The following is a 13,093-nucleotide window of genomic DNA, read 5'->3' on the forward strand; positions in this document are numbered from 1 at the left end:
CTTGTGTGCCTGAATACGCGATCGTGTATATTCTGCATGTGGCTGTGAAGATCTTAAGCTGACTGTTATCCGTCCTCTTATAAAATCTGCTTTGAAAAGAAATCCTGTTGTAATGAGGGCCTTAAAGGAATCGGCTGTCATTGTGGGAAATATGCTTATTTTGGATGATATGGCCAAAAAATTTAAATTAACAATTTTGGCTTTTATTTTTTGGCCCTGCAAAATGCGACTTAAACATGACTAAAATGTCATATTTGTAGTTTTTCATGTGCAATACAGACTTACACCACCTGCTACCTACCAGTATTTACGCGGATTATCCCAAAAAGACCCATAAACAGATACTTAAACTGAATACAGCACAGATATCCAAATCAGCAGGGTGATTTCTTTGTTCTTGTTTGTGTTTTTGACATTAGACATTCGCTATCTAGCAGCTACATGCTAACTGACCAAAGCAGAAGCAGTGCTGTTCAGCCACGTCTCATGACTACAGAAAAACATCATAAAGAAACACAGAGACCACCAAGGAGTGTTTAGTCTGTTTTTGGGTCTGTCTTTGTTGTAGAAATTGCTGTCACTGTAGTCAGTATTTACTCAAGTCACAGTTTACAATACATTGCAAAAAAAAAAAAAAAAAATTTGACTAGTTCAGTATAACGCCAAACTTATTAAGTTCCACTCTTGTGTCTGTTTTTTTTTTTTAATATGTAGCTACTGCCAGCAGCCAGTTAGCATAGCACAAAGACTGGAAACAGCTAGCCTGGCTCTGTCCGACATGAACAAGATCAGCCCACGAGCACCTCTTTAGGTTCTGTATGGATTAAACAACCAAGATAGATTTATAGGTCAGGCAATCAGACCATGAACTCACACAACCTGCAAACTCTGGGGGTATTTGGGCCGTACAGGGTTAAAGGTCTTGAGGTCAAACTGGTTCACAAAGACAAACACATGATTTGTATTTATTAATAACAGCCTCTTTTTGCCAGTCATCACATAAATGAAATCTTAGGCTGTTTGTGGAACATTCACACTTATAGTAAATGGTCATATGATTTGTGACCTTCATGAAAACGGGGAAGTAGCAAAGAGAAAGTCCTCCCTGCAGCATCGCAAGAGGTTGCAAAATGGGAAGTGCTTAGCTGGCCACCAAACCAATCTCCATGTGAGGGGATCAGCTGACTTTATCTGGAAATACTAGTCTTTACAATAAAGACAACGCGTAGGAGAAATTGTCTCATGCTTCATGTTAAGACAACGTTATCGACCAAAAGGAGTGAAAGCTTGCTTTTCTTCTCAGTACGTCTTATCAAAGGCAGTAAATGGCACCAACTGAGAAACACAGTCATTTGTGTTATTCATTGACTCCCACGCTTTCTTGCAAAGTAATTAATAAAACCATAAAACTGTGTTTGCCTCGCTATTGACTTCCAAGATGATGAATCCCCTGGTGGTTTTTGAGTTGTTTTGTTTGAAAATGCGATTTCTGATTGGACGATTTGACTCTGGTAATGATTCAGTGTGGGAAAGTTTCAGTCCTTCTCACTCACACTGAGATGACCAAGGAGCCTGTATGAGAAACCATGTGCTCGCTTGTTGACACTTACTGCCATATGGGACTGCAAGCTGCCCGGCGCTAAATAGGCCACGGCGTATTGCAGGTTATCAAAAGGTGCAGCCTGTCAGGTGTACATGTAGGCACACGTATCTGTTTCGTCGTCATATTTCCACTGATGGACAACAAACCACAGCAAACATAGTGAAGGAGGAAGTGGAAGGTGTCTGGTTGGGGGCCGCCGTGACGCTGCTTCCTGTTCCCATGACTGAGTTACCGTTTCCATCGGAGTTGTTAAAAGAGACCGTGGGTGCGCACTTTGTCTCATTCCTCCCACTGTATCTGCTGGCCTGCTTGTTCCTCTCTGTGGATTAGTAACTCGTACCATGCTGTTATTTTGCCGACAGCTCGCCTGAGGTGAAAGAACGCTGGTTAGATACACTTCACAGGTAAGAAAACAGCATCATCCTCACCTTAAACATTTAATAATCTATATGTTATCAACAAGCGGCCATACATACACACAAGTCTCCTAACTGATGAAGAAATGGATGGCATTAGATATAGTATTGCTGCATGCAGTACACAATCATCAGCTAAATCAACAATCACTTTCAGTTGAATTTTTGTAAAATGATGCTTTGATAATGAACATTTTGGATATTGTTGTGTCGAGAAGAGCAAGATAACACCTTCGAATCATGGAGAACAGTGTAAAAACCTGCGTTGAATGAATACATTGTTAGTGCTGATGCACAAACCGTTAAATAACAGACGATTTGTGCGTTAATGTAGAAGCAAAATGCAGAGTAAGAAATGTGCACATAGTGCTGAGGGTGCAAAGAGTTTGGACTCACGAGTAAATGTCGTTGTTTGTCTCGTCATAGAAAAATTAAAGACGCAAAAGCGAGGGTTGGTTGTGCCTTTCCACCTCCAGACGTCCTCATGAAGGTGTTGAGTGGCAACATCACAGTAAGTCTTTCACTGCCCACTCTGCCATGTCTAAATGAAACCATACGTTTTTTTTTTTAAAGAGCTGTTGCTAAATAATCTCTCTCTGTCCATCTTTCAGACTAAAACTCTAACAGGAGGTAGCATGGACCAATTAATTGAGTTGCCACTTGATGTAAGTAAAATCCCCGTTTTCACTGGCTTCTTTAGAGTAAAGACATTCATGCGAAACAGCTGCTTGCGAAACACACCTGCGCCTTTCCTCTCATGCTGAAAGGAGGCTACGCTAGCTGGAAATGTACAGCTTCTGAAATGCTTATACCATAGCTGGAAAAAAAAAAAAAAAAACTTGAATCGCAATTCAGAAGCTAATGAGAAAGATTTTATGCTTTCTTTTTGCTTGATAAATACCCAGACTGATCACTGGCTACTGCTGGTGTCATTTGTAGTGCGATTACTTCACTCTAACTCATTCACGTGTCAGGCGGCATGACAGTCGAGGGTTCGCGTTGCTCGGCGATAGAGAAAACACAAGCCCTCCCCTCGTGCCTCGTGCGTGCTCATGTTCCTTTTGCATACTCATCACCGCATCACTTTTATTTTATTATGTTGCCAGGGTGATGCAAAGACCTGTGCCCCGCCAAAGCCGTTGAATAACCAAGAGGACAAGCTGCCGCAGCCCATTGGTGAGTTTGAAAGTGGCAGTTTTAGTGGAGGGAGGGGCTCGTTAATGCTGCTATGTGTACAGATGAGACCAAAGGGAACAACCACAGAAGCTGATAAAGCAAACATAACTCCATTTTATGAAACATTGGCACTCTGCCGTCAATTCTTGCACTAACTTCTAAACAGATGTGAGCAGAGGCATTAGATAAATCTGCAAATATGATCTGCAACTTTGAATAAGCTGATGGATAAAACATTTCTGCCCCCATCAGAAGCCAAGTGGAAACTGGTGAAGAAGCTGAGAAAAGGCTCTAGTTTCATCAGCAGAGCGCGCCGATCCGATACAGACACCAAGACACAGCTGTTTGGACAGCCCCTCTGCAAGATATGCCCAGACGACTGCTCACTTCCCAAACCCGTCGCAGTGAGTTGACTTTCTGTCTTAAATGTCAGATGTCTCACCTCATCACACCCACTTGCCAAGTCAAGTTTCTCAAGAGCTAAACTGCAGAATGAACTGTCGCTTTTATTCTTTTGTCTGTTTTCATGTATTCGTTTGTTGCTAAACTTCGTTCTCATGTTTTAGTGAATATAAGACGGCTTGTTACAGTAGATCTGACTCCTCTGTGAGCCCGAATGATAAACAAGCACCCACTCAGCTGACCTTTGACAGTAGTTCTAAGAATTTGTTAACCAGCACAGGAAACTGTGCGAGTGCACAAACTGCGCGTCGATTGGTATCAGCTCAAAATGCACCCAGCAGCCAGTTTTGTTTTTTTTTTTTGTCTTCCCCGTGATAATCTCGCCTCTCCTCTTTGTCTTTTCTCCAGGAGATGCTGGTGTTGCTGAGGAAGAAAGGCCCGTCCACAGAGGGGGTGTTTCGGAAAGGGTGCAACAGCAAGAACATGAGGGACATCCGGGAGCAGCTCAGCAGCGGCGTGGAGGTGGACCTGGACGATCAGCCGGTTGTTCTGCTCGTCGGGCTGCTCAAAGTATGTTCCCACATGTGTTACATATAAGTGCTACTGCCACAGCACTGGCTACACCATTCAATTAAACACTACTACAACCTCTGCAAACTCACTAATAGTCTGTGTATTGGAGAAATTAACTATATTTGCCTGAAATGTGGTGGAGTATAAATGTAGTATAAAATGGAAATACTAACTAACTATACTAAATAATAACTAAACTACCTCAAAACTGTACTTCGGTACAGCATCTGTGTTGTTATACTTCATTACAATCCACCACTGTGCCACTGATATTTAATCTGTTGTAACATAACACTCAATGTGAGGTCCTTTGATACCTGCAAGTTATTTTTGTTCTTGCTCACACATTTCTTACTCATATCCTAAAGACAAGCACCAGTTTAGTTTTTCGGTGTGGTTCAGATTAGATAAGGTCACGTGTGGTTTAGATTAATGATCACGCCAGATCATTTCTGATTATGAGTGCTGCGTCTCATCACTGCGCCTCTCTTGTCTGTTGCAGAGCTTTCTGAAGGAACTTCCTGGCAGCCTGCTGGTGTCTGAACTTTATGACGACTGGATGACGGCTCTGGACCAGGAAGACACCCAGCAGAGGGCTATAGAAATCAGAAAGTAAGCAATCGATAGCTGCTAATGAGTCTACAAAGTGCCATTTACTGGCAACTGTGACCTTCACCTTCTATTTATAAATGACATTTGTACATGAGCGGAGATCTCCATTTTCATGACTGCTAATGTGGTCGAGAAGTAAATACATAGATATTTTGAATGGAGTCTGGCACAGCATTACCAGTGTCCGCTTTCTGTAGGCTGACCACAAATTCTCTTTTTTCGTGTGTCTTCTGTTTAAAAGAAGGAAGAAACTCACAATAAAAAAAAGAGCGCCAAAGTAATGTCTCCTTCCTGTTCTCTTTTTTTCTCTCTTCCTTCCCTCTTTTGCTCCCCTTCAACAGGGTGGTAGACAAGGTCCCGGGGGCCAACAAACTCCTCCTGCAGCATCTAGTTTGCGTCCTCCATCACATCCTGGAGAGTGCTGACAAAAACAAGATGGACGCCTACAACCTGGCGGTGTGCATCGCCCCCACGCTGCTGCAGCTGGACGGCACCCCGCTGGATGAGCAGAAGGAGAAGACTGAAAAGGTAGAAAGTCTTGTTATGAATACACTGTCTCACTTTTGGTGCTTTGAAGCTTTGCGGTTCACAGTGCAGAAAACCTCAAAAGGTTTCATAAGTAAGGTTACGCTTGCACAGACGCTTGTTGGCTCTTTGTTTAGTTTAATGCTAAGAAGAAAAAAACACATCTTGACCAGAGGAAGCACTGTCAGGATTGTATCCGCTCTGAACGTCAACATTCATTTCTGAATTCTTTATCTAATTTCCAGTTTTAGTTTTGAAAGTTGATATTGTATATGATAATGTTGCTCATCGTGTTTGTTGTTCTGATTCGCTGCAGGTCACCAAGCTAACTCAGTTCCTGATAGAGCATTCTGAGATACTTGGGGATAACATCCCAAATCTGCTGGATGCTGATGACGGTGCGTTTACATGTCACTCAAATCTCTGCTATCATCTCCCTTTAGGGACTCTGTGAAAATTATTGGGGTTTGGAGGCAGGGAAAAAACAAGACCAGGGCACATATCTGCTATCCCAATCCCAATCCAGATCAGTCTGTTAATGTTTAAAAACGTATAAAATCCAATATCATATCTTAGATATTGCTCCAACTAGCAACTTAAAAAAAAAACCCTTTAAGATCCAATGCACCAACAAAATGCATGCTTTTCACTTTCACTAGCAGTATGGTAGCTACCAAATCTATAATAATGGTAAATCCTGCAAGACATTAATAAATAAATAAATAATCTTCTCCATTTTCTGACCCTGCCTTCCCCATAGTCATTTTCATACAGTCGTTTCATACAGAATTGGTGTTTGCACAAATTGAGTAAATAAGAATAATTATTGTAAAAATGTAGAGATCCTGATCATCTTCCCTTCCCCTCTCTGCAGACTCGCTGTCCTCTCAGCATCATGACTCTGCCTATGACAGCACCGACCCAGATGGAGATGGGGAGGCGGGAGAGAGTGCCAGCTCCACGCATGGAGAGCGCGGTTCATCTTCCTCCCTCAGTCCCAGCTTCACCGCCTCCTCTTGGCCAGCTGATGCTATCTTCAACACAAAGCCAGCATTCAACCGTCGCTGCTCTGAGCCCATCATCCTCCTCTCACCCAATCTCAAGAGCCTGTGCGGCCACGCCAGGAGCCATGACGACTGCTCGGTGGAGAGGAGGGACTTTGAGGAGCAACCTCTGAAAAAGCAGATCTCAGATGACTCCTTCTTGCTCAGAGGACGAGGTGGAGCGAGGTCGGTGGTGTCTTTTCCAAAACTGAGCAGCAGCTCCACCATGGATCAACTTCCCTACACCGCAGGCGCTCGCGTCAAGGACTGCTCATGCTCTTCCCTCGACAGTGCCGCCTCTAATCAGTCAGAAGGCTCCGTTTTCACCAGTTCACCTGCAGGGTCTCCAGCCTGCCCCCGGAGAACAGACACCACCAACCAGTCTTCAGTGGCTGCAAAGGCTCAGCAGGACATTGCCAGACCGCTTTCAGACGTGAAGAGGCGTTCACAGTCCATGAGAGCTACCAGTAAAGTCCTACTGAGGACCAGGAGCTTAGGGGCCTTCAGCAGGAGCAGCCTGAAGAAAGACTCTCAGAAGGAAAACTCCTTCCCTTGTGAAACTCTTCAGGAGGACTCTCTGAGTGAAGCAGACCCACCAGTTGAGCTTCTGCACAAACCGCGCCCCCTGTCGGCCATCGAAGTGTTTAAGCTTGTGGACAGCAGGCAGCCCTGCATGCCTCCATCATACGAGTACGCTGTGCAGAACACGGGTCTTCCTCCACAGTACGGCTCGATGACCGTACACCATGCTGTAGAGCTGGAGAGAAGGTCCCGTCCATCCTCTGTAAATTATGATTTCCCTCCTACCTGTTCCGTCAACCAGTACATAGACTGTTTTGCTCAGGCAGAACAAGACAAAGCCATCGCTGTCGAGCGGCGGCAGCCTTTCCGCCAGAGAGCCATGTCTGAGTCTGTGTCTGCAGGTCATCATGAGGTTGTGTCGCGGAGATGTAGCCAGCCCGTGTTTGAGGAATTTTCTTACGCCAAGGAGTCTTACGTTTGATTGACTTTGGAACTGTTTCACCTATTGGATTTGGGATGTACTAACATTTATCGGAGTTAAATATCAGTGCGCAGAGCAGACCAGCCAGTTTTTAAACTGCAAGTTAGGCCGGCTTTTTTTTGTGTTCATTCTCTTTTATTGGTTTGACGGAGAAGCTGTGTTTTTCAGGCTCTCCCTGCTGAGCAGCTCCGTTTCAGAGAAATGCTTGTATATGTGTGTCCAATCTGTTAATGTTTCACTGTTTCACTTTGAATGAATGTCAGCTGTGTGCTGCCTCTAAGGTTGCACTTTCTCAGTAGTACTATTTAGAGTACAGCGTTTAAGAGATATTTCATGATAGATATCTACATCACAATGAAGCTAATGAAAACACAGCTAGCTGTGGATAAAATATGCTATAAGTTTTGTTTGAAGAGTTTGTTGGCATATGCACAGTATATAGTATAGTGTAGTATAGCAAGCTGAGCACAATGTTTTTTGGCTTTTTTGTAAACCCTTCGTCTTTCTTCCACTACATTAAAGCACTTTTCTGATAATATTCAACGCTTTGTTTATTTGTAAGCTAAGCTGTAAATAAAGTGAGGATGCAATAGGTATAAATGGGCAATCCCCATGTAACAGCATGTAAGACATGTTACACAATAAAAAGAAATATCAAGGTAAAAAAAAGTGTATTTGTCTTCTGTTTCTTTTAGACCATTTTCAGAAGCTGTTGGTGCAAATGTGTGCAGTGGTCCTGAATCGCTCCCCTGTCAAATCATTAGCGGCACAATTAATGAGAAAATGGAGGGGAGTGACTAGTTTGGCTCAACTTCTCTTTGCTAGATGTGTTGCATAACAGGCAAATAGGCTTCATTGAGAGAACAGCATGTTCTGGCACATATGCTGAAACAGAAGGAAACCAGACATGGTCACATGGGCGGATTTGGTTTTTCTCTGAATTGCTGTTCCTCTCTGGCTGCACGACGAGCTGATGCCACCTCTTCCTTCCTTTCTAAAGATTTTTAACACATTGCGTCTTTCCTCAGTGAGTCGATTCATTTCAACCAAAAGCTGCATCGAGTCCTGCAGGAATGACGGCATTTATGAGGCATATAATGTGTATTAAACCTGTCAGAGACGGCTTTGTTAAACTGAATGCTCATCATATTTATGCAGAGGGGGAACCAAAAGAGAAAGACCTGGCAAAATAATGAAACATTATGCCCTCACAAGCCTCAGAATTAACCAGAGACCTTAATTAGCACATATCTGACACAATCTCAGCCAAAAAAACAGTATGAGCCTCATAGAGTTGACATTTATTGCAGGGATCTTGTGTTAAATTGCCCTATCTTGGACTAATATAGTTCTTATCATGTCTCAAACCTCATGCATGGAAGTACTTGAAAGAAACATCAGTGCAGTAGCATTTACGATGATCTGATTTGATACCTCTGCTGAGCCAAAGATGACGTTTTAAACTTGAAGTAACTTGAGTCATCAGCTCATATCTGTTACCGATCTGTGAGACATCTGCAGAGAGACCTTTGCCCAGACCTGGCGGTTGTGTTGCAGGTAATTTCCAATCCTCAATTTAAACGCTGAGAAAAGCAGTTTAATTGTTTTTTTAATAAGTTGCAAGGCCTCTTAATGAACACTTAAGGAAGCTAGTTTGACTAATGATGAACATTTGGTAAAAGCAGTTCTTAAGACTGAGCAAAACTCTTTGTTTTCATTTACAGACACTTCCAACATCCATGTTCAAAAAAAAAAAGTTTCACCAGAACAAATATTCACGGCTGCAGTTATTTTTATTTATTTATGTTGATTAACCTGATGATAATTTTTTGAACTGGTTAGTTGTTTTGTATCTAAGGCAAAGAGACTACAGCTATGCTAGCAGCTCTGTGTGGCTGTAGTTGGGCACGGTCGTGCTTTGAGCCAAACGCTAACCAGCTAAATGGGTATGCTAACGACGCTAGCATGCCACCAATGACACTACTTACATGCTGATACTTAGCAGGCATAATGTCTGCCTTGTTCAGCATCATATTTAATCCTGTTAGCATGCTAGCATTCGCTAATTAGCACTAAACGCATGGCGTAATTCATCTATGCATTTATCTGATGATTGAAGGACATCATAAAGAGGGTGTACAATAACATGGACATTGTAGTATAATACCATCATTTGAAGCTTAAAATTGTCTGTTTTTCTATTAAAACAGTGTTGTACAAGCACTGAGTCAAAATCTTGAGGAAGTGTTGGTGTCTTGTGGTATTTATGTCGTCCCCCGATGAAGTCCAGAGCTAAGAACACCACAAACTGATTTTAATGGAGGGGATGAGGGACAAATTTCACAGTCCTCGTTCGATGCAAAATGATATTCTAAATTTGATCTGAAGAATCAAAACAAGAGAGAAATATCAACTCATCTGTATTTTTCCGTACAGTTACATTTAGATTGACCTAGCACTTGGGTCATTGTGTTTTCCATATTAATTGCAGTATAACAGCAAATAATTCCTTTCCATTCCTTTCAAATATTCCTTTCATGCTGCATACAGCCTCTTATTTTTTTTTTCATCATCTCCTCTCCTTTCTCGTGGTTAATTGGAGGCCAATGTTCAAAGAGATTTCGTGGACATGTGCCTCACGTCCCCAGTGGACATCATGCCCTTTTCAGAAATCAATACAAGGCTCCAGCAGACTAAATTGGACAAATCAATTCATGGATTTAAGACAGACTTGAAAAAAATGTGAACCTTTAAACATCCCATCCTACCGTGTGAGGTTAAACCTTGAGATCCTGCTCAGAGGCTTAGTGTTTCCAAGTCTTCACCTTGGTTCACCAGGTCATGACCTAAATAAATTTACATTCACTTGGTTCTTCTGAACCCTTCCGCCACATCTCATGGACTTTCCCAGCAGATGGAGTTTGCTCAGTTGCCATAGAGATTAGTTGTTATCACGTGACCGACAGTATGAGTAGGGATTTGGGATTGGCATTTCATTAATTATTAACTAAATGTAAAATAGGATAGGATAGGATAAATTAATCTAAATTTGCAGCAGCAAAGGGGATAATGTAATAGTAAGAAGCATCAGTAAAAAAAAAGCTGGATATGATAAATAAATGAATAAAATAATGAGTAAAAAAGGCAATGGTTGACTTGACATTACTGCTCATAGGAAATATTGATATTGTCGAGTTCAGCGTGCACTATTACGTATCAGTGAGTTTCGGTGTGTGCTCTAACGTGTGCTGCTTTTCCCGTCTGTTTCACCCTCGCTGCTTCCATGACCACCTGTTAGCCTCTTATTACTTACTACACATGTACATTACTAATGGCTTGTTTGTTATTTATTTCAATTACCACCTAATTTCCTAGCTGCTTGAGTGACCGCCTACTGTTTTAAAAACAGTAGGTGGCATGTTGACATGCTGAGAAAGGCTTTTGATTGCACTGTGGGTGCTTGTTTCTCCCCTACACTGTGTTTAATCAAAGATGTTAGGAATATGATAATTCATTTAGTTGAATGGTAAATGGGACTCAAGGCGACAAGTCTGGAATAAACCTGAGAAAATGGTTAATTCCAGACATTACTGCACTGAAAAAAAGATGAATGTGTGGAAGTATGCCCCTCTAGTTGCATAATCTCGTGGCTGACAGTCAACGCTAATGAGAGAAGGCTATCGCAGTGGCAGGCTGAACGCTTTACCCTTTAATAATCCATAATGGTTTGTGACAGTTGAAACATAAACAATATAACATGCAGGCAGGAGAGCAAATCCCAGCCCTTCACGAAACAGAAACCTTCCCACTCATCTGAATAGACATTCATTGTTCCTTTGAAAAGAGATCAAAAACACATGACGTAGCTCCTCCAGCCGTGGCTATATTTGGCTGTTTGTGTTGTGAACAAAGTATAGTACTCATGGAAATGTTATATAATAATCCTTTGTGTATGTAAAAAGCCGCCAGTTCTAAAACAAAGCCAACAAACCAAACGGTGGCAGAATCATCTTAGTATTGGAAGAAGTAATAATGAGATTTGTGTAATTAGTGGCAGTAATATATAATAGGAATAGTGGTAGTGGTGGTAATAGTGGCACAAGTCACAGTAGTAGTAAAAGTAGTTATGGATGGTGTATCAGTAGAAGTAGTAGTAGTGGTACTGTAGTAGCAGAGGAGCTCATAGTATTGATACCATGGTACTTGAAGTAGTGGTAGTGGTCATGGAAGTGGTATTAAAAGAAGTAGTAGCAGTGTTGCTGGTAGTGGTGGAACTGTAGTAGTAGTAGTAGTAGTAAAAGTGGTAATAATAGTAGGAGTAGGTGTCTTTGCACGAGTAGTAGTGTTGGTAGCACTAGCAGCATACTTGTCTGTTTGTGGTGTGAGTTAAGTTTTGTTATATAATGATCGTTTGTTTGCTTATTTAATAGTTTCAGACGTGCATCATCTTTGCCATGAAATCTCTGATATGGAAACATAGAAAAAAGCCCAGAGGTGCCAGCTGCGTCGTCATTCTGACCGCAGAGCTCTCACCTTCACCCCGGCAGCTTGGTGTAAATATCGGTGCCCTGTTTTTCTCCGACACTTTCAGACCTTTCGCCGAGATGAAAATGCTCCCTGTGGTTTACATCGTTTCGAGTCGAGTTTCTGCTCCCTTTCACGAGATGCCTCATGCCGCCCACATTTCAATGTCGCCTGTGAGCGAGGCAAAATCTGTTTTCAAGGGCACAGCTCTGTTCGAGTATGCAATGAAGGTTGAGGTGTAAACAGATGTCACCGCGACACAAAATAATATGTTGTGCTGTTGCTTCCAACTTCAAGCACCACTATAACACCGGTCGAAAATGTGCAAAAAGAAAAGCAGAACAACAAGTCTTAAGTTCCTCTTAAGATCCTTATAAATGAGTGCTTGAAGTGCACTAAGGCTGGCTTTGTTCGTCACCTTTTGACTCGTCTGTCCAGGAAGTGGTCTTTGACAGTGGTCCTTGAAATGTGTTGACACACAGAACAGGAAAACTTACTAGAGATTTAGATTTAGCTTTAGCACTGTTGTGATACTAATACTGTATGTTAATATCATATTTGCTCATTCTTGGCCTTGTAAACCACAGCTGACAAATCAATCTCACCTCAAGATCCATTGAGCTTTTCACTGTGCAATCAATTCCGGGTCAGGAATGAACTATTTCACCCTAAAACCAACATGAATGAGATGGCCTTAAAGTGCTGAGAGGAAGTGGAAATCTCCACTTTCGCAGCTGTGCAAATCCCATCTGTTGAGGAAGATCAATTAGGGAAAGCTCAAGAACAGCTAGTAAATGTAGTGAGATTAAATTTTCATCTACAGTAAGAGTTAAAATAGATAAGTTTATTATGAGAAATATTACTACTGGTGGTGGTGGGAGTAGAAAGAGGAGGAATGGTAGTAGTAGCAACAATAGCAGTGGGAGTAGTAGAATGACAAGTAGGAGGAGTAGCAGCAGTGCTAATAATAGTAATAGTGGTAGAAATAACATTTGTCATAGTATTACTAGTGTCAGCTGTAGATAATAGCATTAACAGTAGTTGTATACTTACAGTATAGGAGAAATAGTGTGCTAAAATAAGTCTTTTAATTGACTGTTTTTACAGGAAATGACGTACCCGTCGCTAAGTTACACTTCCTGGAGACGGTTGCTACAACAGTTCATTAGCTTCCTATTCTCTTGGTTTGTGTTCGTAGTTTGACGGCTAACGTTAA

General features: G+C 41.9%; 1 protein-coding gene across 1 annotated transcript; it reads left to right on the forward strand.

The window, feature by feature from the left end:
- The first annotated feature begins 1,315 nt into the window (after window positions 1–1,315).
- Window positions 1,316–8,007, forward strand: tagapb (T cell activation RhoGTPase activating protein b). The gene is made up of 10 exons (XM_041958908.1): window positions 1,316–2,007; window positions 2,446–2,530; window positions 2,631–2,684; window positions 3,126–3,195; window positions 3,448–3,599; window positions 4,006–4,167; window positions 4,673–4,782; window positions 5,124–5,310; window positions 5,624–5,705; window positions 6,182–8,007. Exons 2-10 carry the CDS (start codon window positions 2,504–2,506, stop codon window positions 7,351–7,353), a joined length of 2,016 nt encoding a protein of 671 aa, XP_041814842.1. The 5' UTR covers window positions 1,316–2,007; window positions 2,446–2,503; the 3' UTR covers window positions 7,354–8,007.
- The last annotated feature ends 5,086 nt before the right edge of the window (window positions 8,008–13,093 follow it).

This window comes from Chelmon rostratus, chromosome 18 (genome assembly GCF_017976325.1).
Source record: "Chelmon rostratus isolate fCheRos1 chromosome 18, fCheRos1.pri, whole genome shotgun sequence".
Classification (NCBI taxonomy): domain Eukaryota; kingdom Metazoa; phylum Chordata; class Actinopteri; order Chaetodontiformes; family Chaetodontidae; genus Chelmon; species Chelmon rostratus.

What these genes read in the sequence shown, in the direction of transcription:
- tagapb (XM_041958908.1), top strand. Translation starts at nt 2,504, where the DNA reads ATGAAGGTGTTGAGTGGCAACATCACA. An exon ending in TGTTGAGTGGCAACATCACA is followed by an intron (nt 2,531 to 2,630) that starts GTAAGTCTTTCA and finishes TCCATCTTTCAG; the next exon opens with ACTAAAACTCTAACAGGAGG. An exon ending in AGAAGGAGAAGACTGAAAAG is followed by an intron (nt 5,311 to 5,623) that starts GTAGAAAGTCTT and finishes GATTCGCTGCAG; the next exon opens with GTCACCAAGCTAACTCAGTT.